At 38.5% G+C, this 24,505-nt stretch overlaps 1 protein-coding gene across 1 annotated transcript in view; it reads left to right on the forward strand.

Moving 5' to 3' along the window:
• The window catches only part of LOC136879260 (uncharacterized), a 123,197-nt gene extending 101,168 nt beyond the window's left edge, over positions 1 to 22,029 (forward strand). Inside the window, exons 8-9 of the mRNA XM_067153075.2 lie at positions 10,231 to 10,789; positions 16,314 to 22,029. Coding sequence (XP_067009176.2) covers positions 10,231 to 10,772 — 542 coding nt within the window. The 3' untranslated portion in view covers positions 10,773 to 10,789; positions 16,314 to 22,029. The remainder of the gene's footprint in view (positions 1 to 10,230; positions 10,790 to 16,313) is intronic.
• The last annotated feature ends 2,476 nt before the right edge of the window (positions 22,030 to 24,505 follow it).

Consider the following 24,505-nt stretch of genomic DNA (forward strand, 5'->3'; position numbering starts at 1 on the left):
TTGTTTAGATCAACAGCACCCAGTATCCCACTTCCTCCTGCGCCAATGTAAACACAATGGGGAACATGGCTGGATGCAGCTTTGTATTATGATCAGCACATGGAAGTATTCAAAGAGGTTGTTAATTCATTGGACTCAAATGAAGCTGCATCAATACAAACAGTGCAAAATATTCTGTCAGGCGCTGAGTTAGAAGAGAATCTTGTTTTTATAAATGGCTCCCCCCCCCCCACTTTTTTTTTTCAACCGCCATAACGTCACTGGAAGCTGTAGGATCTCCCTTAAAGGAAATACTTATGTCTTCGATAAAAATATCTCCAATCTAAATTCTGTTCCCGGTAGTATGGGACAAAAGTGAAAGAAAAAATAAATTACAGTATGTAACTTCAAAAAATCCTGGTTATAAAGTAGTAGTTTTTTTTTTTTTGCTTTACGTCGCACCGACACAGATAGGTCTTATGGCGACGATGGGACAGGAAATGGCTGGGAGTGGGAAGGAAGCAGCCGTGGCCTTAATTAAGGTACAGCCCCAGCATTTGCCTGGTGTGAAAATGGGAAACCACGGAAAACCATCTTCAGGGCTGCCGACAGTGGGGTTCGAACCTACTGTCTCCCGAACATTGGATACTGGCCGCACTTAAGCGACTGCAGCTATCGAGCTCGATGCCTGGTTATAAACATTTGTGCGATATTAGAGACATTCTCGAAGGGAAACCGTCAAATTTACAAATTGAATTAGCAGATCAGCTTGTGTGGTTGTCTATTTATGAAACCATTGATTATGACGGCCAATTTATTGCTATTGTAATTGTGGATGTCTTAAATAAGGAACAAAAGACGATACCATATCTTCTTAATGTGTGTGAATTGTTGGCCACTAACTAACGCAGCATGTGATGGACTCATTGAAATTATTATGGCCATCTGGAATCAATTACGACCGGCTACTTTTATTTGTTACCAATGCACAACAACAGACTTGCCTCTTTCTGTGGAGCAGTAATCATTTAAATATGCCCCAATGACAATTGTGATGTGGAAAGAATTTTTTCACATTACAAAAGTGTTTTGCGAGACAACAGACAGTGTTTTTCAGTTAAAAATTTGTGCAAAGTGATGGTTGTGAACTCAGCATTGACAGCTTCTGCTTCAACCTCCAAGGAATAAATGTAAGTTTATTATTATCAATACTAACCTGACTTGTCTACCGCCATTTTTTTTTTTTTTTTTTTTTTTTTTTCGTTTTAGTAGTGCATATTTATTGGCATATTTTCCAAGTTTTTAACACATTGCGGACCGGTCCCGAGTTATCTCGTGTTAGCAGCAGACCCAGCAGACTGAACTTTAGTGCTACCTTTTGAGATATACGAAGAGCCATGCAAGATGGCAGCGCCTAGCGATCGCACGTGTTTACACAAAGATGAAATTATTCGCGAATTATGTGCTGATACAGGCTCCGAATATTAAGTGATGCTGAGTATTTAGAGTTCGACGATGAAATATCTTCTAACGGAAATGTTTCAAGTGATGACGAGGCAAGGTGTGGAACTCACGTAGCGCAGAACAAGTCGTATATTTGTGTTACGGGTGTAAATATTCTAAATATTGTAAATAATGCAGTGTTATCTGACGACTGGGTTATGGACAACAGTGAACCTAGGTTAGAGGATTTTGAAGGTGCTCCTGGTATAAAGGTATGGCCTAATGAATCTGGAAACATAGGACAAGTAGCAGGACTTATGTTTGGTGAGGAATTTTTTCAGTATGTAGCTGAAAAGACAAACTTACACTATGAGCAGAAATCACATTCTCATAACTTATCCCCTAAAACACTAAAGTGGACTAATGTCACTAGCAGGGAAATTAAAAAATTAATCCTCTGTGTATATTGATACGGCAGGTGAAGAAATCATGTCTGAAAGATTACTGGCCAACCGATCCCCTAATAAAAAGACCAATATTTCCGAAAACTATGAGCCGAAATAGATTTCAAGAAATACCCTGCATTTCAACAACTATTCAGGAAGGCCAATAGAAAAATACACAATAGTCCTTCAAAAGCTATTGAAGTTCTGACAGTTTATTTGTATGCATGCACTCCAGCTTAGAGGTAGTTAGAAAGTGGCCGGGAACAGGGCTGTGCATGGGGCGAACGGCACCCGGTCCGCAATGTGTTAAGAGCATATTTGCTTGCATATTTCTTAGTTTTTTAGGGCATGAACGTCCGAGCCTTAGTGATAACATTTGTAGATTTCAAGAAAGCTTACGATTGCATCCATAGAGAATCTCTCTTTAAAATTTTAAGACGCCTTGGACTACACCCCAAATTAATGAACATGATAAAATTGACTCTCAGTAATACCAAATCAGAAGTGAAGTTTAGGGGTGAAACATCAGAGTCATTTGAAATTAAAACTGGACTAGGACAGGGAGCTGGGCTCTCACCACTATTATTTAATGGTGCTCTAGACATGGTAATGAGGGAATGGTTTAGGAAATGTCCCTCAAAAATAAAGATTGGCCAAAAATTCACAACAAATTACCTGGATTTCACCAACGATTTAGAATTACTAGCAGTGGACATAAAAGAAGCAAAAACCCAGATATCAGAACTTCAAAACATTGCAAATAAAATTGGCCTCAAAATATCATTTGAAAAAACAGAAATTATGCCCCAAAAACCAACACAACTAAAAGAGGTTACCATAAATGGTAATAAAATCAAAATAGTTATTCAATTTAAATATCTTGAATATGTAATAACACATAACCTAAATGAAAAAAATCTAAATCCAAACGAGAACAAATAGATTAGCTAAAGCACAAAAATTAACATGGGATATCTGGAAAAAGAAATGTTTATCAATAAATGCAAAAATAAAACACTACAACACAGTTATAAAACCGGAAGCTACATATGCAGCAGAAACACTTTTTCAAATTGAAAGGAGGATTGGAAGAACCTGCATCAACAAAATATACCAGAAAGATGGGCAGTGGCGGATAATACAAAGTTGTACAAAGAGCTAGAACCCATTACAGATACTGTGCGTAAGAGGAGACTGGGATTCTTTGGATATATCATGAGGATGCAGGTTTCGAGACTTCTGAAACAACTAGTACACCACAATCTCGTCTCAAAAAATACAACAGGATGTAGATGGATCAGAGACGTAAGAGAGGATCTGAAGGAAATAGGCCTTACAACAGAAGACACCACAAATAAGATAAAATTGAATAAAAAACTCAAGAATACAAACCTCCGCTTTACCTTTACACAAAACAAACCAACAACACGCATTTTTTCAACCGAGGAAAGGGCACGAAGATCGGAGTGTCTGAAGTACTGGGAGGACCACAAAGCGCGAACAATCTCTTCAAAGAGACCTGAACGATGGACTGACTAAAGTGATCCTATGCGCTCATAGAAGAAGAAGAAGAAGAAGAAGGGAATCTGAAATATTTGTCCCGAATGAGTAAATTTATAATACCAATATACATGATCCTTTATTGGACATTATAAATTTTCCAGCTAACTCATTCCTGGTTGCCAGCGTTTTACCTCAGTGTGCTAGGTTGTGCTCATCAGTTGGTACCTAGCACACCTACCAAGATGCATGGCTAGTGCATACCGTGGAGGCCACTGCGTAGGCTACTTGGAGCCACCGGCAGTGCGAATGCACTATGACAGACTTTGTCTCATTACCAAAAATTGATGCCTGCTTGGCCATCAAATGATATAGACGTTGATTCCCATAGGCAGATGTGCCAAGTCTCCCGATCTCCCATTCGCCGGGTCCGATCTCCCGATTTTCAGAGCAATATCCGTAATTTTCGTATTATTTTAAACTCCCGCAGATTTCCTCGTTCTATCAATATATGGCTGAGTATGGGTCGATAGTAGTTCTATTAATGATACCAGATAGCATTACGGGGCACAGTGGCCAGTCATGTGCTGCTCTTTGGTCTATAATACAGTCATTCTCTTTGCAAGCGAGTCAAGCGAGTAACATTCTCTTTGGAGTAACCTAACCTCAGAAGTAGCACACCATAGTCGTTCTACCCGGGGCAAGACCTGCAGAAGTGCTCGTGTTGTGCCTTAATATTTGTTTTGGCCAAAATGTCAAAAAAGAAATATGATGTAGTGTTTAAATGTGCTTATAGGGAAGAGTTTCCGTGTATGAGTGAATCCAGAAAGGGACCAACGTTCACATTCTGTGCTATATGTAGGTGTGATTTTTCAGTTGCACATAGTGGGAAATGCAATATACTCAAGAATATGCAAACGAAAAAACATAAGGAGAGTGTCCAGTGTGTAGAAAGAAACCAGAAACTGAACGTTTCATGTAAAAACCAAGATGTAAATCCTGTGACGAATGCCGAGGCGTTATTTACGTCATTTATAGTAGAACATAACCTGCCTGTAAATTGTGCCAATCACGCGGGTCCTTTGTTTCGCAAAATGTTTCCTGATTCGAAAATCGCTAAACGATACGAGTGTGCTAGAACTAAAACAGCGGCAATCATTACAGAAATGTGCATGGAAGAAAGAGCGAAAATTATATCACATTTGCAGGTGAATGCATTTTCTGTTGCTACTGATGGTAGCAATAAAAGCGACTTGAAGATATATCCCATTGTTGTAACATTTTTTAGGCCTGAACTCAATGAAATTCAGAATTGTCTACTCTCTGTGCCTAATTTAAAAGGGGATGCTACTGGAGCTAACATTGCCAATCTTTTGCTCTCAACTTTTCTGGAATTCTGCATTCCATTAAAAAACTGCCTAGCTCTTGGTGCTGATAATGCTCTAGTAATGGTAGGATTAAAGAATGGTGTGGCAGGATGTTTGAAGCGGGAAAATAGTAACATAATCATCGTGGCTGCTCTTGTCACCTAATTAATCTTGCTGCCGATAAGGGTGCGGCGTGCTTGCCCGTAAATGTAGATGAAAGTATAATTGATATATTTTATTATCTGGAAAGGAGTGCAAAGAAGAAAGAAAAGTTCAGAGAATTTCAGACTTGACACAACACAGAGATCAGGAAAATACTGAAGCATGTGCCTACTCGATGGTTATCACTGAGAAGGTGTTTAGATAGGATTTTGCTTCAGTGGCACCCTTTGGTTACATTATTCAGGAGCGAAATTGTGAGTAAGGATTCTCAGATGGGAACTTTGAAGACTTACAAAATTCCTAAGCACTGTTTAAGTCTGTTAGAAAGTGTTTCTCTTCATCGTGTGACTACATGGTACACAAATTTCCATTCAAAGATGTTTTAATTTATGCAGAAGTTGCAAATATTTCTGATATAAGTAAGGCATCATTTTCTAGCCTTAGATTTTTCATTAACAAGTGTCCGAACATTTTGACTAGTGACACGGAACATTTGGATAAAGAAACTGATATTCTGCACTCCCAATTTTGTACCTTTCAGCTCGAAGAAACAGACCTGGCAAAAGGAAGAACTGATGTTCAATGGGCATTGGTAGGTCAGATGAAATCAGCTGATGGTGTACTTAAATATGACAGAATCTCTAAGGTGATGCTTGCTATTTTATCAATTCCACATAGCAATGCAGAATGTGAAAGGATTTTTAGCAGAGTCACAAAGACAAAAACACAGTTCAGATCCTTGCTGTCTGAACAAACTTTGGAGAAACATTTAACTTTGAAATTAGTTCAGCAAGGCAAGTGCTTTGAGCAAAAATTTAGTTCCGGGTTTCTGAAGAGGGCTAAGTCAGCTACTGGTGTATTGAACAACAATTAGTCGTAATGTGATCACCATGTTGAAGTCGCATGTTCCTACAGTTCAGATATGCCCAGTATTTAGTATTCACATGTAAATGATGAAAAAATATATATATGGGCGAATAGAATTGTTAATGTATTGAATTATAATGAATTTGTACATGTTCTGCCATCAGTGATGTCGTAATACGTTGCGATTCGCTGCGAAATTTCTCCTGATTTTTCACTTTTGAAAGTGGAAATGCCATAGGGAATCTGAAATATTTGTTCCGAATTAGTAAATTTATAATACCAATATAAATGGTCCGTTATTGTACAATATAAATTTTCCAGCTAACTTTTGCTGATTGCCAACGTTTCGCCCCCGTGTGCTAGGTTGGGCTCATCAGTTGGTACGTAGCACACCTGTCAAGCCAGAGAGTATATACGCTCTGATCATGGAAGAATTATACTATTCCCAGATAGATCCTCTTTGAATCTCCAACCTTTTCCAATTTCCAAATATATTCAATAGATGGTAGAGCGTTCGTAGTAACTTACTTGCTGCTGAGAGAAAAAGTCTGTGTACAAACAGACCCCATCACAACATACATCTTGGACGTTATCTGGGGACGCCTATCAAAGGATAACCTAGCTACACTAGAATGAGTGAAGTCTATGTCGGCTATCTTTAAAAAGTTCTCTGCCTGGTAAGAAATGCTCCTTCGAGACTGACCCATGAGCTCACAAGTCAACCTTTCTATACAGAACTGCGATTAAAAATACCATTGCCTTCTAGGACACAGTACCATACATCAAGAACTGCAGGATAAAAAAAGTGAATATATGGATAGATTTTTATCAGACAGACAACATGAGGACGTCTGACTGTACTGCGGCATACCATAACACGCTTCTTATTAAATGTTCATAAAACCAATGAAAAGGACAGGCAAAACAATATGGCTACGACGGGCGAATCAAGACAAGTTATCTGACCTGTTTATAGCAAATGCAGAGCAGCATGGGTCCTCTAGTCTGTATTTAAAAACTAGGCTGATTTTTGTTGCATCAATTTTGAGAGAACGGCTGAACTGATCAACATCATAAAGCATTCTGACGAAAGCTCTTGACCTGCAGAGTTGCAGAGTGTCTTAACTCATTGGCGCCGACTTATGGAACCATTCCATACGCCGCCATTTTGGACCAAATGCCGACATATGGAACTGTTCTGTACCAACTTATAAACGTTTGTAGTTTTAGTTGCTAGCAAGTGTAGAGTCTTATGCTGCATGTAGATTACTCCCTGAAGTTCAATGTCAAATCAAATCAATCAATACTGATCTGCATTTAGGGCAGTCGCCCAGGTGGCAGATTCCCTATCTGTTGTTTTCCTAGCCTTTTCCTAAATGATTTCAAAGAAATTGGAAATTTATTGAACGTCTCCCTTGGTAAGTTATTCCAATCCCTAACTCCCTTTCCTATAAATGAATATTTGCCCCAGTTTGTCCTCTTGAATTCCAGCTTTATCTTCATATTGTGATCTTTCCTACTTTTATAAACGCCATTCAAACTTATTCGTCTACTAATGTCATTCCATGCCAACTCTCCGCTGACAGCTCGGAACGTACCACTTATTACAAGACAAGTTATCTGACCTGTTTATAGCAAATGCAGAGCAGCATGGGTCCTCTAGTCTGTATTTAAAAACTTGATATCTATGCCTAACGTACCACTTAGTCGAGCAGCTCTTCTTCTTTCTCTCAATTCTTCCCAACCCAAACTTTGCAACATTTTTGTAACGCTACTCTTTTGTCGGAAATCACCCAGAACAAATCGAGCTGCTTTTCTTTGGATTTTTTCCAGTTCTTGAATCAGGTAATCCTGGTGAGGGTCCCATACACTGGAACCATACTCTAGTTGGGGTCTTACCAGAGACTTATATGCCCTCTCCTTTACATCCTTACTACAACCCCTAAACACCCTCATAACCATGTGCAGAGATCTGTACCCTTTATTTACAATCCCATTTATGTGATTACCCCAATGGAGATCTTTCCTTATATTAACACCTAGATACTTACAATGATCCCCAAAAGGAACTTTCACCCCATCAACGCAGTAATTAAAACTGAGAGGACTTTTCATATTTGTGAAACTCACAACCTGACTTTTAACCCTGTTTAACATCATACCATTGCCTGCTGTCCATCTCACAACATTTTCGAGGTCACGCTGCAGTTGCTCACAGTCTTGTAACTTATTTATCACTCTATAGAGAATAACATCATCCGCAAAAAGCCTCACCTCCGATTCCACTCCTTTACTCATATCATTTATATATATAAGAAAACATAAAGGTCCGGTAATACTGCCTTGAGGAATTCCCCTCTTAATTATTACAGGGTCAGATAAAGCTTCACCTACCCTAATTCTCTGAGATCTATTTGCTAGAAATATAGCAACCCATTCAGTCACTCTTTTGTCTAGTCCAATTGCACTCATTTGTGCCAGTAGTCTCCCATGATCCACCCTATCAAATGCTTTAGACAGGTCAATCGCGATACAGTCCATTTGACCTCCAGAATCCAAGATATCTGCTATATCTTGCTGAAATCCTACAAGTTGAGCTTCAGTGGAATAATCTTTCCTAAAACCGAATTGCCTTCTATCGAATCAGTTATTAATTTCGCAAACATGTCTAATATAATCAGAAAGAATGCCTTCCCAAAGCTTACATACAATGCATGTCAAACTTACTGGCCTGTAATTTTCAGCTTTATGTCTATCACCCTTTCGTTTATACACAGGGGCTACTATAGCAACTCTCCATTCATCTGGTATAGCTCCTCCGACCAAAATGAATCTTCTAAATGGAATCCACCCTTCTAAGTTCACAGAATACTGTATAAAAAAACCAAAATGCTATCTGCTTGCACTTGTTAGTAAATAAATTATTGTTCTTGTGGGAGATTTAATGAAGGTTTTGCCTGTTTTGCCACATGCTTATCGCCAAACAATTATTTTCTGTAGTTATAATTGTATTAAATAGTCTCCTCTTTGACTCTTCTTCAAAACACGCTGCTTACATAAAAATAACTGTGCTATGGGCTTAGATCCACCTAATCAAAGCAGGCGAGTTGGTTGTGCGGTTATGGGTGTGCAGCTGTGAGCTTGCATCTGGGAGATAGTGGGTTCAAACCCCACTATCGGCAGCCCTGAAAATGGTTTTCCGTGGTTTCCCATTTTCACACCAGGCAAATGCTGGGGCTGTACCTTAAGGCCACGGCTGCTTCCTTTCCACTCCTAGGCCTTTCCTATACCTTCGTCGCCTTAAGAGCTATCTGTGTCGGTGCGACGTAAAACAAATACAAAAAAAAAAAAAAAAAAGACCTACTTGTAAGAAATAAATTGACAATAGTAAATAATGTTACATTTGTCTTGGGACTAGTTTCAGCCGTTTAGTGGCCATCTTCAGCCAAAATAAAATTAAAAAGATTATGTAATAACTAAAACATATGTATACAAGACAAAGACATTGTTGCACGAATAATTATATCATTATGTTATAATTATAACTGAGTATAAAATTGCATATAATGATTGTTATACTTAACATTATGTTTTAATTATTCCTGCATCATTGTCTTTGTCTTGTATATACACGTTTTAGTTGTCACGTAATCTGTTTGATTTTATTTTGGCTGAAGATGGCCACTAAGTGCCTGAAACTAGTCCCAAGACTGATGTAATATTATTTACTTGATATATTGTATTGTAAAGGTGGTTAAGACTCATTGGCTGAATAGTCAACATTGAGGCCTTTGGTTCAGAGGGTCCCGGGTTCGATTCCTGACCGGATCAGGGATGTTAATCAAGTCTGATTAATTCTTCTGGCTCGGGGACTGGATGTTTGTGTTTGTTCCAACACTTTCGTCTTCATATTCAGACAACACATTACGCAACCAACCACCACAGAAACACGCAATTGTGATTACATCCCTCCATCTAGGGTTGGCGTCAGGAAGGGCATCCTGCCATAAAATAGGGTCAAATCCATATGTGTGATACAGTTCGCACCCGCGACCCCAAAGATGTGGGAAAAGCAGTAAAAGAAGATGATCTGTAATTTACTACTTATAATTGCACTTCATTATGGAACAAAAATCAAAATTTATAGCTTATAAGATCTACCTGTGTCAGTGTGACGTAAAAAAAAAATTAAGTAGAAAGAATGTCGTATATAAGGAAATCCTTCAATGAATATTTACCCCATTGATGGGTTTCAGCTAGTCTCCAATTTGTTTCAGAAAATGGTTACTTTGAAGAGGAAACATGTAGTGTCAATCATTTTTTAATGCCCCGTGTACCGTCCAGTAAATGATCCACGTATGCTATGAGCAGCAAAGGTGAAAGATTACAGCCTTGTCTAATCCTTGTAAATGTGATATTTGTTAAATATTTAAAATTGAATACATTACTTGTGATTTCTGTTGTAGGTGAACTGCCTGTTGCTGGACAGGCAACTTCTGTGTTGATTGAAGAACTGGATTCATTGTTTGACAGTTTAATTGGAGAAGATCCAGAACCAGAGGCAGGCAAGACATACCGTTGTATGGTGACCAAGGACAGTCCTCACACACAGTACTGGAACAAGGCGTACAACCGTATTAAACAGTGGCGGTTTATAGACGTCAAGACTGGCCAAGTATTGTGCGCGTCCTGCAAGGGGGGCTGGCTTGCGACACTCAGGGCTGTCATGTATACATGGGATGTGCTTCAGGAACATGGACTGTCGCACATGAAGCCTCGCTGTCTGAGTCTGGACGCTCTACAGAACACGTTTGGGGCCATCCGTTCTGTGTATAGACATGATTTGTTGACTTGTACTCAGTTTATCAATGGACTCAAAATCTCCATTATCAGTGATACGAGTAACGAGGGTGATAATGCGTATTTGATGAGTGAATTGAAGAAACATTTCCTCGATCAGATAGGAAGTGAACCATCTCCCCTACCTGTTGCAGAAGACAGCGACTGATTTTGAAAACGGTACAGGTATGACTTGTATATAAGGATTGTCCATATTTTTTGTTTGATGCGAGAATTTTCTTGTACCTGCTATTACCATATTTACTGTGTAGGTATTATTGTTCATTTCTTGTGCTACCATCTGTAATCTTCTTGAATGTGCTGTATCAGGTCCCCCTAACATTGGGTATCAGTCTCTGTTTTCTCTAAAGTAGAATACCTTCTGAAGGTTTTGTATAGTTATACAATCTTGAATGTTTCCCAGCCAGAATAATGCTTTTATTCCAACAGTCTACAATCTTATTTTCCCCATGTAGAATTAATCCAGAAGTTGATACCGATTACTCCTCAGTTTATGTCCTAGATATGACAGTACTGAGCAACTGGCCTTGCGGTTAGGGTTGTACAGCTGTAAACTTTCATTCGTGGGTTCGAACCCCACTGTTGGGAGCCGTGAATATGGTTCTCTGTGGTTTCCCATTTTTGCACCAAGCAAATGCTGGGGCTGTACCTTGGCCGCTTGCTTCCCACTCCTAGACCTTTCCTGTCCCATTTTCACCATAAGACCTATTGATGAAAAGCAAATTAAAATAAAAATGCCAGTTTCCTACATTTTACAAATGTTAGAAGTTCTCATCTAATATTAGCTCTCATTAACAACTTTTCAATAGATTTTTGTACTGTCCTATAAAGTCACATTTCAGATGCTTCTATTCAGCTAATTGTTGCTGCTTTTACTAATCATACTTCATCCCTGTATAAATACACGAGCCAAATGTAGCACTTAACCCTCTCCTGCCCATATTGAAATGCATGTTTTCCCCAGAATTAAAGGAATTCTTTTGAGCCATCATTCTGAAAATGCAGACATTTATAAACACATATATTGTACAAAAACTAATGAACATAGAAATATGATTCTTTCACCAAATGAAAGTCAACAGTCACATACATACATACATACATACATACATACATACATACATACATACATACATACATATGGGAATTGGATGCATTGTAGAATTTAATTTATAACTTCTACTCCTGTTTGTTGGTGAAACAATAGAAAGCAGTCAGATTTGCACAAACACAAGTTGTATTGTTTAAACTTGAAAGCTGACTGCTCATTGCTTCCATATAAAGTCCTCTTTTTGTCAGCAGCACATTTCATACACGATTTTTATCCTACTAGAAATTTTTGCTATGGAATGGAATTGTTTTGGAGATGAGGTTGCGTCAGGATGACCTTTTTCTTCCTACTCATTTGCGGCAAGTGAAATTTCCAGTCAGCTGTCTGACAAGTTGCTTCCTGAATGCTAGCTGTGTTGTTCCATGTCTACTGTTGCAGGGTCTGTTACTTTGGTCAAATACAATAAATGAATTCACTATAGCAATGTTTATGATGAAATAGAAGATGTGCTTCCACCTTTTCACGGATCGTCTGCTAACTTCGTAATATGAACGTGCTTGATCACTTCGGTCAGCTCCACCCATATTTTTCCTGTGGTTGTGTACAATGTCTGGTGCTTGCACATCAGTTCTTGCCATGCCCCGCTTTTTCTTCAGGGTTAAAAGCCTGTAGGGTTATTGTTAGTGCTGAGGAAAGCAACGTCTTTTTCAGTAATTTCCTATAGCACCAAGCTTCAAGTGCAAGTAGCCTGTTTTTTTCTTCCTAATATCCATGTTTCACTTCCATATAAAGCAATACTCCATATATAGGCCTTCAACAATTGTATCCTCACATTAAGACTTAAGGTTTTTGTTGTAAACAGGTTCTTCTTATTATTAAAAGTCTTTCATTATTATTATTATTATTATTATTATTATTATTATCATCATCATCATCACTACTAGCATGATGTACAGAATACCTATTGTGATCACTCCGCTCTCTTAACATTGTTGTTGGTGGCCCCATCGGAGTATGGCGCTGCAGTCGCAACGAATCTGTTACAACAACACACGTGCCAAAGGTAGTATCTTGTGTAACGCATATCAAGGGAATTTGTTTGATTTGATATTTTCAGAAAGTCTGTATTAATATCTGTGCACCAGGCGTTTTGGCCGTGCAGTTAGGGGTGCGCGCCTGTGAGCTTGCATCCGGGAGATAGTGGGTTCAAATTCCACTATCGGCAGCCCTGAAGATGGTTTTCCGTGGTTTCCTATTTTCACACCAGGCAATTGCTGGGACTGTACCTTAATTAAGGCCACGGCTGCTTCCTTCCGACTCCTAGGCCTTTCCTATCCCATTGTCGTCGCCATAAGACCTATCTGTGTTGGTGCAACATAAAGCCACTAGCAAAAAAAAAAAAAAAAAAAAAAAGTAAATCGGTTTACAGAAAGAAGCCTGATGGTAGGCAACTTTTTATAACACCGAAAGAAAATCTGTTTGCAAAGTGGATGAGAGTTATTTCATGGAAAGATAAGCAATTTCAGTCAAAAGCAGAATATGTGACCGGCATTTTTCAACAGATTTAATTAACTTATAAAGGCAGATTGTTTCAATGTGAATGGTAAAAACATTGAACTTCCTCGTGTGAGGTGGAAATTAAAACCAGGAGTGGTGCCTCATATTTTTCGAAATTTATCAAAATAGCTATCCGCTGAGGTAAACTCACGAAGGGCACCCAGTAGGTGAAGTAATGAAGACAGTATCAAGAGGAAGAATTATGATGTGAGTGAAGCAGTGATGGTAACAGTGAGCGGTAAGGTTCAAGGTTGGCCTAGTTGTAGTCAGATTCACGGCCAGTCTAGTTCTCTTGCCGATGCCCAAAAGCCATTAGTGTCTCTTAAAAGGTGACTAAATAAATGCAACTTTGCTTTTCGTACGGTAATGTTCCATTTTATCTTGTGTGTTCTCTTATTAAAGTCCAAAGATATTTCTTTGTGGGAACTGAGAATATTATTTACAACTCTCTGACAGGATTATTCATAAGTCTAAACAATAGCATACCTGCCACTTTCCCGATTTAGGCTAGTTTTTTTTTTTTTTTTTTTTTTTTTTTTTTTTTTTTTTTTTTTTTTTTTTTGCGAACTTCAAAATTTGTTTTCAAATCCCGCCATTTTAGCTTTTTTACGTCAGTGGCCGGAAGTCCTTCGCTCATTAGTTGCTTTCAAATGAAATATCGATATTTATTAATGTGAGAAATGTGTGCGAATATGTGATGTCTATTGAAATCTGTTTATCGTGACTTGTATATCGATTGTCAATCTCTCTTTCTCGCGTGTTATGTTCGTGTTTGTTCACAGTTCACATCAGTCTAGTCGATTCTAAAGACTAGTCGCTGGACATGGAGTCTTTATTAGTAATTTAGTGACAGAATTTCAATTATAATGACTAGTGACTTTTCTAGAAATTTTAGGAGCCATTTGGAAACCTATCTCTCCAGCACATACAGATAACCAGGGACCTAGAAGATGCGTGAACATATGAAGTTTGTCCATATCCTCCTCTTCTTGGCCTTTTTCCCCGCTTTTTTCTTTTTTTGAGAGTGGCAGTTCATGCAGATTTGGCCCAGTTTTACAGCCAGATGCCCCTCCTGACGCCACCCCTATGTGGAGGGATGCATTCACTATTGGTTTCTGTGGGGTGTTTTGTGAAGATGCAAGTGTTAAGATGAACAACAAACACCAAGCCCCAAGCTGGAGGAATTAAGCATGTGGGGTTAAAATTGTGGTTCCGCCAGTAATGAAACCCAGGCTATTTAGCCAGAGTTGGGAAAAACTTTCATCAGCTTATCATAGATATTTCTGGGATTGTTGAAGTCCCTCAGGATCCTTTTGTTTTCGGCTAGGGGTTTAAGACCATATGCACTTAATTGATGCCGCATGATTTTTCTGTTGGTTTTTTTCTCTCTCTCTCTTTTCAGATGAACATAAAATTGGCTGGTTCCTTTGCATAAATTACCATATTTCTCCGAATCCAAGACGACCCTGAATGCAAGATGACTCCCACTTTTTCCTTCAGAAAATTTTTTATTGGCTTAAAAAGTGCTTTGTGAGATCATATGAATGGCTTTCTTGTAGAGTATGTATTTTTAGACTTTGTCTTCATGCCAGCGCCGAATATTGGATTTAGTTATGTCGTATTTGCTTGTATCTGAACAATTATTCTTTATTTCTACGAGTTTCGTAACCATTAAATTAAAATTGGTATCATAATATTGAAGAGAACGCATTGAAAATTTGCTGTCAATAGTTGCTCCAAGTCTCTACAATACGACGATCCATTAGAGAAATATTCCTACTCTCTATAAAATGGTTCCCTTTACTAAGCGTCAGGTACAACAGGCTGCCCCTAGACGCATGTTTCGCTTGCTTGCTTTGGCCAACTTCAGCAACTGGCGATGTATAATGAAAATGTGGACGTTGAAGGTCAACGAGTTTATTGCACCGTGGTATGGCCATTCTGCCGTTGCGTTTTTCACGCACATACCTCAATGTTTAATCTTCGACTTCTTTAAAGCGTCCTTGTGGCTGGCCACTCAATGCATTTTTTGTACGTTACACATTTTTAAGCTATCTTTCTCTTCATACTAATGCAGAACATTGGCCTTTGTTATACCGTATTTTCTTGCAGTTGCACAATCATTCTTCATTTCCGCGTGTCTGATAACCATTAACTTAAAATCGGCATTATAATATTGACAATCACCTGTTGAAAATTTGCCGGCAATACCTGTCTTTACAATACGACGATCCATCATGAAAAGATTCCTGCTGTCTGTAAAACTGTTAATTTTACTAAATGTCAGGTGCAGTAGATGCGTTATAACTCTGCCACTTAGTAGCCACGGCCTTTCTAAGAATTCGAAGGCTCGCATGTTGTGATGCCATTCTGCGGATTTGAAAAACATTTTTGTATAGGCTAATAGAGGGACATTTAAAAATGAAAATCTGTTCAGAGTATTGTCACTCGTCCGGTCGTCCACGCTGTAAACCTGTCTCCTGCCAAGTGGAACGTCGTTGTCTCTTCACTATTTCCCGAGGACCAGTAATGTTTCGCCGAGGTACTGTACAACCGATTGCCACAGCTAGAGATGTAGCCTATAGGCCTTATAAAGACGCAGACAATGAAAGTCTAGTTTTATGTGCACGTGGGGGGTGAAGGGAAGCAGCGTGGTTACTGCCAGTGGTATTCATTACTGTTAAGTCGCAAATGCAAGATGACCCTTGATTTTTCACTTGAGATTCTAAGGAAAAAACACAGTGTTGGATTTGGAGAAATACGGGAATACTTATCTACCACACCAAACTACGACTCAGATCAGCTGGGGCTTAACCTCAATCATCCGTTCAAAAGCTAGCCGCTAAACCACTATGCTCATCACGCCTCTCTTTGTCTTTGTCCTTTTGGGTTTTGTAACTTTATCTTTAGTTCCCAATGTGTTATTTCGTCTGTCTGCATCAGCTTGTGATTGTGTTTATGCTTTGTGTGTTCCCACCTTCCTTCCTAACTTTCTGTCTTAGAGGTTTAGTCCTTGAATACATGTCTGGAGTCTGCATCTTCTGTATAATCATTGCTTTCTATCGTTTGTTTAAATTTTAGATGCCACAATCCTTGGTGAAACTTCTACCTGTTCGTGTAAGTTATGAAGAGGAACAAACATATTATGACGGACAACTGTTTTTGCATTGGTAAAAAACAGCTGATCCCGTGTGCTGTGAAAACCAGTTTTCTCGACTACATCGTCCATGCCCTGAAATGTAGAATTATGGCACTGCCTAGGCTGCTGCTTGCACGTAACTTCTACATTATTACAAAATAGTGAATCATTATAATTTATTTGTTACAACTAAGAAACAAAACAGTCCCATTCGTGTAAATATAAAGTGGAAAAGGAAGAACCAAGTGTGGGAATGTACATGAAAGACAAGAACATGCGAATAACTGGTTAGCATGAAGAGAGGGAGGAGTACGAGGGAAAAGGACAAACTCTGGGTACTTTTCTCATTTATCCTACTCATTGAGTTCAGTTTTACCTTTCACCCCATTCTTGTACAGATATATGAAGATACTAGTATGTATAGAGAGAATTTGATGTGATCTGTTATCAAATTTGTTCTTGTCTCTCTTTTGCATTGTTCCCTCTAGCCTGTTATAGTATGCTCTATCCATTTTCTAGCTTCATGTCTTTATACATATACAGTACCGTACCAATTTTGGTGAATGGAAAGAGACCACAATTTAATTGTGTTTCTGAGCCATTTACTGTAATATTTGGTTTAGTATGATATGAACATGAATACCGTATTTAGCCAATTGTAAGCCAATCTTTTTAATTTGATTAAAAAAATACCCCTCAGCTTAGAATTGGTATTGTTAGCACAGTCGAATAAGTATATGACACCCTTTACCAATGCAGTAGGAAAAAGTTAGCTAAATAACGCCAGTAGGCACCATAGGTTAGTTTTTGCCATCATGTATACATTCAGGACCTGTTTTGTCAACAGTGTTGTTAAATATGTAGAGTTATTCAGCTAAGATGTCCACCTCTAGTCTGCTAAAGATATATAGACATTGTGTTTTCAAATTCTTAACCCATTCAAGTCTCACTAAATAAATGACTGCTGGCAGGGGTACAAATGTTTAATTTGAAATCATTTCAAAAAGAGCGTATCCATGTTCTCTAAAATCATCGGAAGTTCGGATGATGGGCGGCCTCTGAATTTTTCGTACAATTCTGAAACGTCTCTGTATTCAAAAAATGGTAATAAATCAGAATTATTGTCTTTATTCTCTAGTTTCCAATCATTATGTGGGTATTTTTTGTGTCACTGGCTGCGCGCGTTTGCAAGGACTTGGTGCGGCACTCTCACTTTCTTCAATACTCTTCGCACTTCAATAACTTTCACTGTTGCTATCACAACCCTCGAACTCCGATTTATTTTCAAAATGTAATTATTGCCATAATCGCCATCTAAAACAATGTCTACAAGTGCATTCAAACTCTCATCATTATCGCGATGCTGGTTCAACAGCATAATGAGTACTGATGCGAATAAACTCTTGTTCAACTATCTAAGTGTCACACATACAGACAGCATTGTTTACCAGCAGTACATGTCTCTAGTTCCTTACAGTGTGTATTACATACCTGCTAACTTTCTCGATTTAGGCGGGAGACTCCCGATTTTCGACATTTTTTCCCGCCTCCTGATTATTCTATTATTTTTCCCGATTTTAGCTTATTATTTGGTGAACTTTAACCATTTGTTTTCAGATTCCGCCATTTCAGCATTGTATGCCAGTGGCCAGAAGTTCTTCGCTCATTGGCAGCTTGAAGTTGAAATGTCAATGTTTTTTAATATGAGAAATGTGCACGAATGTACGATGTTTATTGAAACCTGAATATCGCGCTGTGTACATCGATTGTCAATCTCAAGTTCAAGTCTAATTGATTCTAGAGACTAGTCACTAGATTTGGAGTCTAGTTGAGTAATTTAGTGACAGAATTTCAAAGATAGCGATTAGTGACTTTTCTAGAGATTTTAGGAGCCATTTGGAGACAATTCTGGTGGATTTTAGTATATTACGTGATGAAAATAGCTTTGCATAATCATGCGGGCGCATGATGCACTTTATTAATCTATACATTTGCTAAGTAATGGCATCTAAGTGCATGATAGTTCCTGAGAGGGAATAGAGATGTGCAATTTTTAGCCTTGTAGCCTCGTATAGCAACAGTTGGGTTTTTAGACAATAAGTGTTATATACCATAGTACTCCTGTATAGTGCAAGACATGTAGAATAAACAGTTTTGATGAATTGTATCTCCTAATTTTCATATGAAAATCTCCTGATTTTTTGATTGTGTAGAGTTGGCAGGTGTGGTATTGTGAGAACTTTAATTGTAAAGGGAATCCAATAGATGAAGATAAGCAAGATACTGCATCATTGTAAGCTGAGCTTGTCATTTGATTTGTGTGCCAAAACACCGAGTGCGACCACAGCTCGTCAAATGACTGTACTGAGGGGCTATCACAGGGGCTATGTATCACAGACGTAATTACCGAGAAACCGGTAGCAACTTTGTTTCTTTTTAAAAATGGGACTATACTAATTTCATCCTGGAATCAAGCAACAAATTCAGTGATGTGCTTATTTTGCAAATGTGACTACTGTAGTACTTTTGGAGATATGTATATGCAGGTATTAGATAGAAAGCGATGCACCACTCGCTCTGATGTAGAGGGCTTGCTGCGTGACTCACGCTTTGTTGATTTACGCACATACCTCAACCACTTTTTGAGCAACTGTTAATTTCCCTGCCCTGTGGAGGTGGTTGAAAAGCGGAAAATGAAACTATGCTCCTAAAAATTCCCGAACCATATCGTCTAAACAGCAGTGTATGCTAGCATATCAGCGCAATTTATTCTCAACTAGCTGATGTACCTGTGCTTCGCTATGGAATTCTCAGAAAGGCTGCCTACCAACTGAGATCAACAATGACATCAGTAGGAATGTAGCGATAAAAGGAACGCACATTTTCTCACTTTTAATGAGCAGTACTACGCTGCCAAACTAACAGTCCAATGTTCCAGTGCTGGAATGACCAGGCCGCAGACAGCCGTAAACACTCCTCTGCTATTATTCTGTTAAGTGTGCACACTGCTCATTCCAATCATTGCCTCAGAGGTGGGATCGAATAGCTGGAATGCTATGACAAATCTGTGTGTTACATACCAGAAGTATCAGAAAATTTATCAACCAGAGGAATGGCTTGCTAAATAAGAGAGATCTAACTCCCCATCTACTTCCCGCCAGTATTCAGATAGACTGTTATACTTGGTACATAGCAGTAATCCCATCTATCGGAGATGAGTGGCTACAGAAGACATGAAGCACATCACAGCAAACAATGATCAAGGTAATGTTATTGTTCATCAGTTTTATGAGCTTTCTATATTGTGGGGCTTCACGTTTAGTTTTCTTTCAACTCTGATATTAGGACGTCTTATAAAATTATTTATAGCGTAGACTGTAGCTCCTTATTCCCTGACTTTACATACTGATTTTCATTAAATTCTATTTACCTATTTTCTCGTGACTCGGCGGTGATATGGAGATGCAACAAAAATCCCAATTCATGAATATCTCTGTTATCATGGCCGGTACAGTAAAAATGTATAAGACATAAATAATCGGAAATGTAATACTATATAACTTTAGTTGTGTAGTATTTATCGATAGGACCACTAATAACATAAATATTTGAGAATTAAATTTTAGGCCTTCCCCTAAACTACCATTTCACTCAGCGCGAATAACATTGTTTATAACCTAGATTGTAGCGACTTATTCCTCGACTTTACATACTGATTTTCATTAAATTCTCTTCAGCTGTTTTCTCATGATGCACATACATACAGATAGACAGAAATTACAAAAAATTAAAAAGTGCATTTCCTTATTACTGTGGACACGACCAATACAGAAATACCATTCTTTTTAAATTCTGAGCAATGTACAGAAAATCTTTTATTTTATATACAGTATATAGACTTCACCACTGCCTGTTGTTTGGAAGTCGTTGACTTCATTTCATGTCAAGCACGAGGTGTTATTGCATCTCTTTCCAATTCAACATCAATGAAATAAAAGTTGTGTAACTCCAAAATGCTTTACATCATACTGTTGTTTCTCGGGGCTCACTGGAGATAAGGGCGAGGTACGTGTGTTTATCAACAAGGCGTGAGTCGCACACCATCACAGCAAGGTGCGCATCCCTTTCTGTCTAATGCTTACACATATCGAAACTCTTTAATATCTCAGAAAAGTACTTGTCGGATTTTCAATATTAAGCACATTATTGAATATGTTGCTTGATTCATAGTTGTTCTATTGGGATAAATTAGTATAGTCCCATTTAAAAAACAAAGTTGTTAGTGGTTTCATGGTAATTACGTACATGATGGAGTCTAATTGGACAATGATGTATGAGCCGCTCAGTACAATTAAAGATTTAAAACAGTATCTGTATCTTTAATAGGTCAGAAGATATTTGAGGTGGACAACTTAGCTGAATAACACTGTATGTACTTATAAGTTGTTAGTTAGCACTGTGTTAAGATTCTTGGGGTTCTTCTAGTTTTTCCTGAGAAAACATGTTGGTAACTCTCATGAGAGTTGCGAACGGTGTGAATCTAGAAGGCAGTGGCAGAATCAAGTGTGCTTTTTGAGTGTGATCCGATGCGATTTTGTTTAAATACAGCTGTAAAACATGGCACGTGAAATTACCATAAACAGTGTTGTTTTAACATTTGAATCGCTTTCCCCAGATAAGAACTGGAAGCCATCTTTTACAGATGTCTGTCATCCTTTCCACACTGTTCAGGATCCCTTTTGAACTTGTTCCACTTGAAACCGTGCTCGGTGGTGATGATTTTTGGTTTAAAAGGAAGTAAAACTAATACGGGAGTTATTGAATATTATACTGTCATTTACAGAACTTGGCCAGAAATACTCTCCGCTTAGGAGGTTGAGAGCATTAATTACTTGAAATTCTTCTTCTTCTTTTGATACCGCTTTTTCCCACACCTGTGGGGTCGCGGGTGCGAACTGCGTCGCACATGAGGATTTGGCCCTGTTTTACGGCCGGATGTCCTTCTTGACGCCAACCCTATATGGAGGGCCTATTGCGTATTTCTGTGGTGGTTGGTAGTGTGGTATGTTATCTGAATATGATGCGGAGAGTGTTTGGATGGACACATATACCCAGTCCCCGAGCCAGAAGAATTAATCAGAAACAATTAAAATCCCCGATCCGGCCTAGAATCGAACTCGGGACCCTCTGAACTGAAGGCCAGTACGCTGACCGTTCTGTCAGCGAGTCGGACCATTAATCACTTGAACATTAATAGGAAAAGTATCCCCTCTTATTGCAGCTGCACTGCCTCCAGGTGATTTGGATTATTTCAAGTGTGCTGTCGTTTAAAACACCAGCAAAATGGTATTGTGTAGAAATCTGCTGATGTTCTTCTACTGAAGGAAATACTAAGCCATCTTCTCATGTATGCCATTGCTGCAGAAACTCTGCTAAAAATTCTACTTTCGAAATTCTAGCGTTGCCTTAAAACATTACATGAAAAATCATTGGCCGTGCGTACAAAGATTCTTCGCTCTCGAATGCGCTTGACGGCGCAGACGACTATGCTCTGTACGAAGATGGTGACAATGGCAAAGAAATAAGTGACTATGAATCTGAATCATTTGATGGCGATGACTGACAGAAAATTTATTCCTTAGGCTTTGTCTTTCTTCTTTTTTTAAATTGCGGCCTGATGTCCTGGGGCTCTGCGAACATTTGGTGGTTGCTTATAATGGAATAAATGCAATAGGCTGGTGCTAATAACAGATCATTGTGAGAAGAGGGAACAATAGAAAAATGAAATGATGACAAACATGGAAATACAGAAAGATATGGATAATCTCTGCATCGTCAGACTACTATCTTCTTTTCATCCCCCTATGTGAAGATGGCAGTGTTTGAAGAAGCAGAGATTCCCCCCCACGCTAACATGTTATGTTCTTATCTCATATACTTGACTTGACTTGTCACTTGTTTGTTCCTTCTCTACTAATATGTGGTTTAGTTTTTCATCAGTAAATATAAGTAAAGTTCCTTTCAATTCTAGTGTTGTGTTGAATTTAGTTTAGTTTTCCATGTATTTTATAAATCACCAACATGACTACCATGAGAATATAGAGGTAGATGTTTATGAAACTTATTGTTGGAAGTTTGATAGAACCTTTTGAAGACTGAGATATTGTATTGCCATACACTTTTTTATACCTTAAATCTCAATTAAAAATGTATTTAATAATTAGAATTTATTTTTATTCTGTTCAACATTGATAATCCTTTGGTGTCTTTCCCACTACCTCTTTTATTTTTTACTCTGTGATAGCAGTAACACAGCTACTGCAGCAATAACATAAATGCTACTAATGTTGAAACCCTTCCTGTCTTCTGAATTTGCAATTGAATGAGTGTTACGGATATTTTGAGGATAAACTCCGCCTTTATAATACGTATATTAAAAATTAAATAACTGGAAAGGAGGTTCAACCTATTCAATACTCAAAAGAAAGAAACGTAGCAATCACATTTCTATTTAAATGGGACCGGTTTCGACCTTAGTCTAGGTCATCATCAGCCATAAAAACATATAAAATGTTTATGAATGTTGGAGGTCAGTTCCACACTCTGTTAGGCACAAAGACACGACATCACATTCTGTCCTGCACAAAGTCACAACACTACTAATCAACATACGAAGATCAAAAAGGCTTGAATTTGCAGACGAACAGATCTGTAGTAGAAAGCCGCCAGCTCCCGGTGACCAGCGCGGCACACTCAAGGTCACGCGCTGCGGCCAAACACCAAAGTAGAGTGGAGAACGTTTCGAAGGTCCAGAACCTGTCACGGCTGCGGGAAGCCAATCACGTATATAAAAAATATACGACGCCAATTAGTACAACTGAATGAGTACCATACGTAATTGGCTTCCCGCAGCCGTGACAGGTTCTGGACCTTCGAAACGTTCTCCACTCTACTTTGGTGTTTGGCCGCAGCGCGACCTTGAGTGTGCCGCGCTGGTCACCGGGAGCTGGCGGCTTTCTACTACAGATCTGTTCGTCTGCGAATTCAAGCCTTTTTGATCTTCGTATGTTGATTAGTAGTGTTGTGACTTTGTGCAGGACAGAATGTGATGTCGTGTCTTTGTGCCTAACAGAGTGTGGAACTGACCTCCAACATTCATAAACATTTTATATGTTTTTATGGCTGATGATGACCTAGACTAAGGTCGAAACCGGTCCCATTTAAATAGAAATGTGATTGCTACGTTTCTTTCTTTTGAGTATTGAATAGGTTGAACCTCCTTTCCAGTTATTTAATTTTTAACATCAATAATTTCAATACGGAACAATGAAATTTTTATCTTTAAATTTATAATACGTATCTATTTAAAAATTCCTTTTCAGTACAGCATCAAAGGGACATGTTTCGTCTGTATGTGGGAGTCATCTTCAGCCAAAGAACAAAAATATAGTAAAGATGCACATGGAATTTCTAATAAACTGCTATATCTTGAAAAACTTGTTTAAACTTCTTGAGTTATACATTAAGAACTCAGTCAAATGCCACAATTAAAAATATACACTTCAATATGTCAAAACTTTATAAAAATGAGATTACAAGATTAATATGAGTTGCACCTTTAAGGCTTGGTTTCTCAGAACCGACGCGTGCGAGGTGCGAGGCCCGCCTCGCACAAATCCAGACTACACGAGCTTATGCAAGTGGTTTCTCAAGCTGCGCGGTGCGCAGTATGCGCAACTTCGCAGCGTCACCTAGCACTGATTTGTCCGGCCACATTTGTGCGAGGCGACATTATTTCTGTTCTTGTTTTCACTGTTTTGTGCAACACGATGAGCTTTACGGCCGAAATGGACGAGGAACTGATTGAAGAAGTTCGAATGCATCCAGTGTTAAACTACAACACAAGAGCTACAAAAACAACGTTGTGAAAGACAACTTATGGAAAATTATATCACTGAAGTTGGATAGAACAGGTAAGAAATGTTATTAGTTTTATGTATTATGTATGCCTTGAGAAGGAAAGAGTTCGTAAAAGTAGACATTCCAAAAACGGAGGTACCAAACGAATAATGTTAATTTACTGTCATTTGGAACCTCCTTTCGTGGGATTCTTTGATTTTTCATTGATGTGGTA

Source organism: Anabrus simplex, chromosome 8 (genome assembly GCF_040414725.1).
Source record: "Anabrus simplex isolate iqAnaSimp1 chromosome 8, ASM4041472v1, whole genome shotgun sequence".
Classification (NCBI taxonomy): Eukaryota; Metazoa; Arthropoda; class Insecta; order Orthoptera; family Tettigoniidae; genus Anabrus; species Anabrus simplex.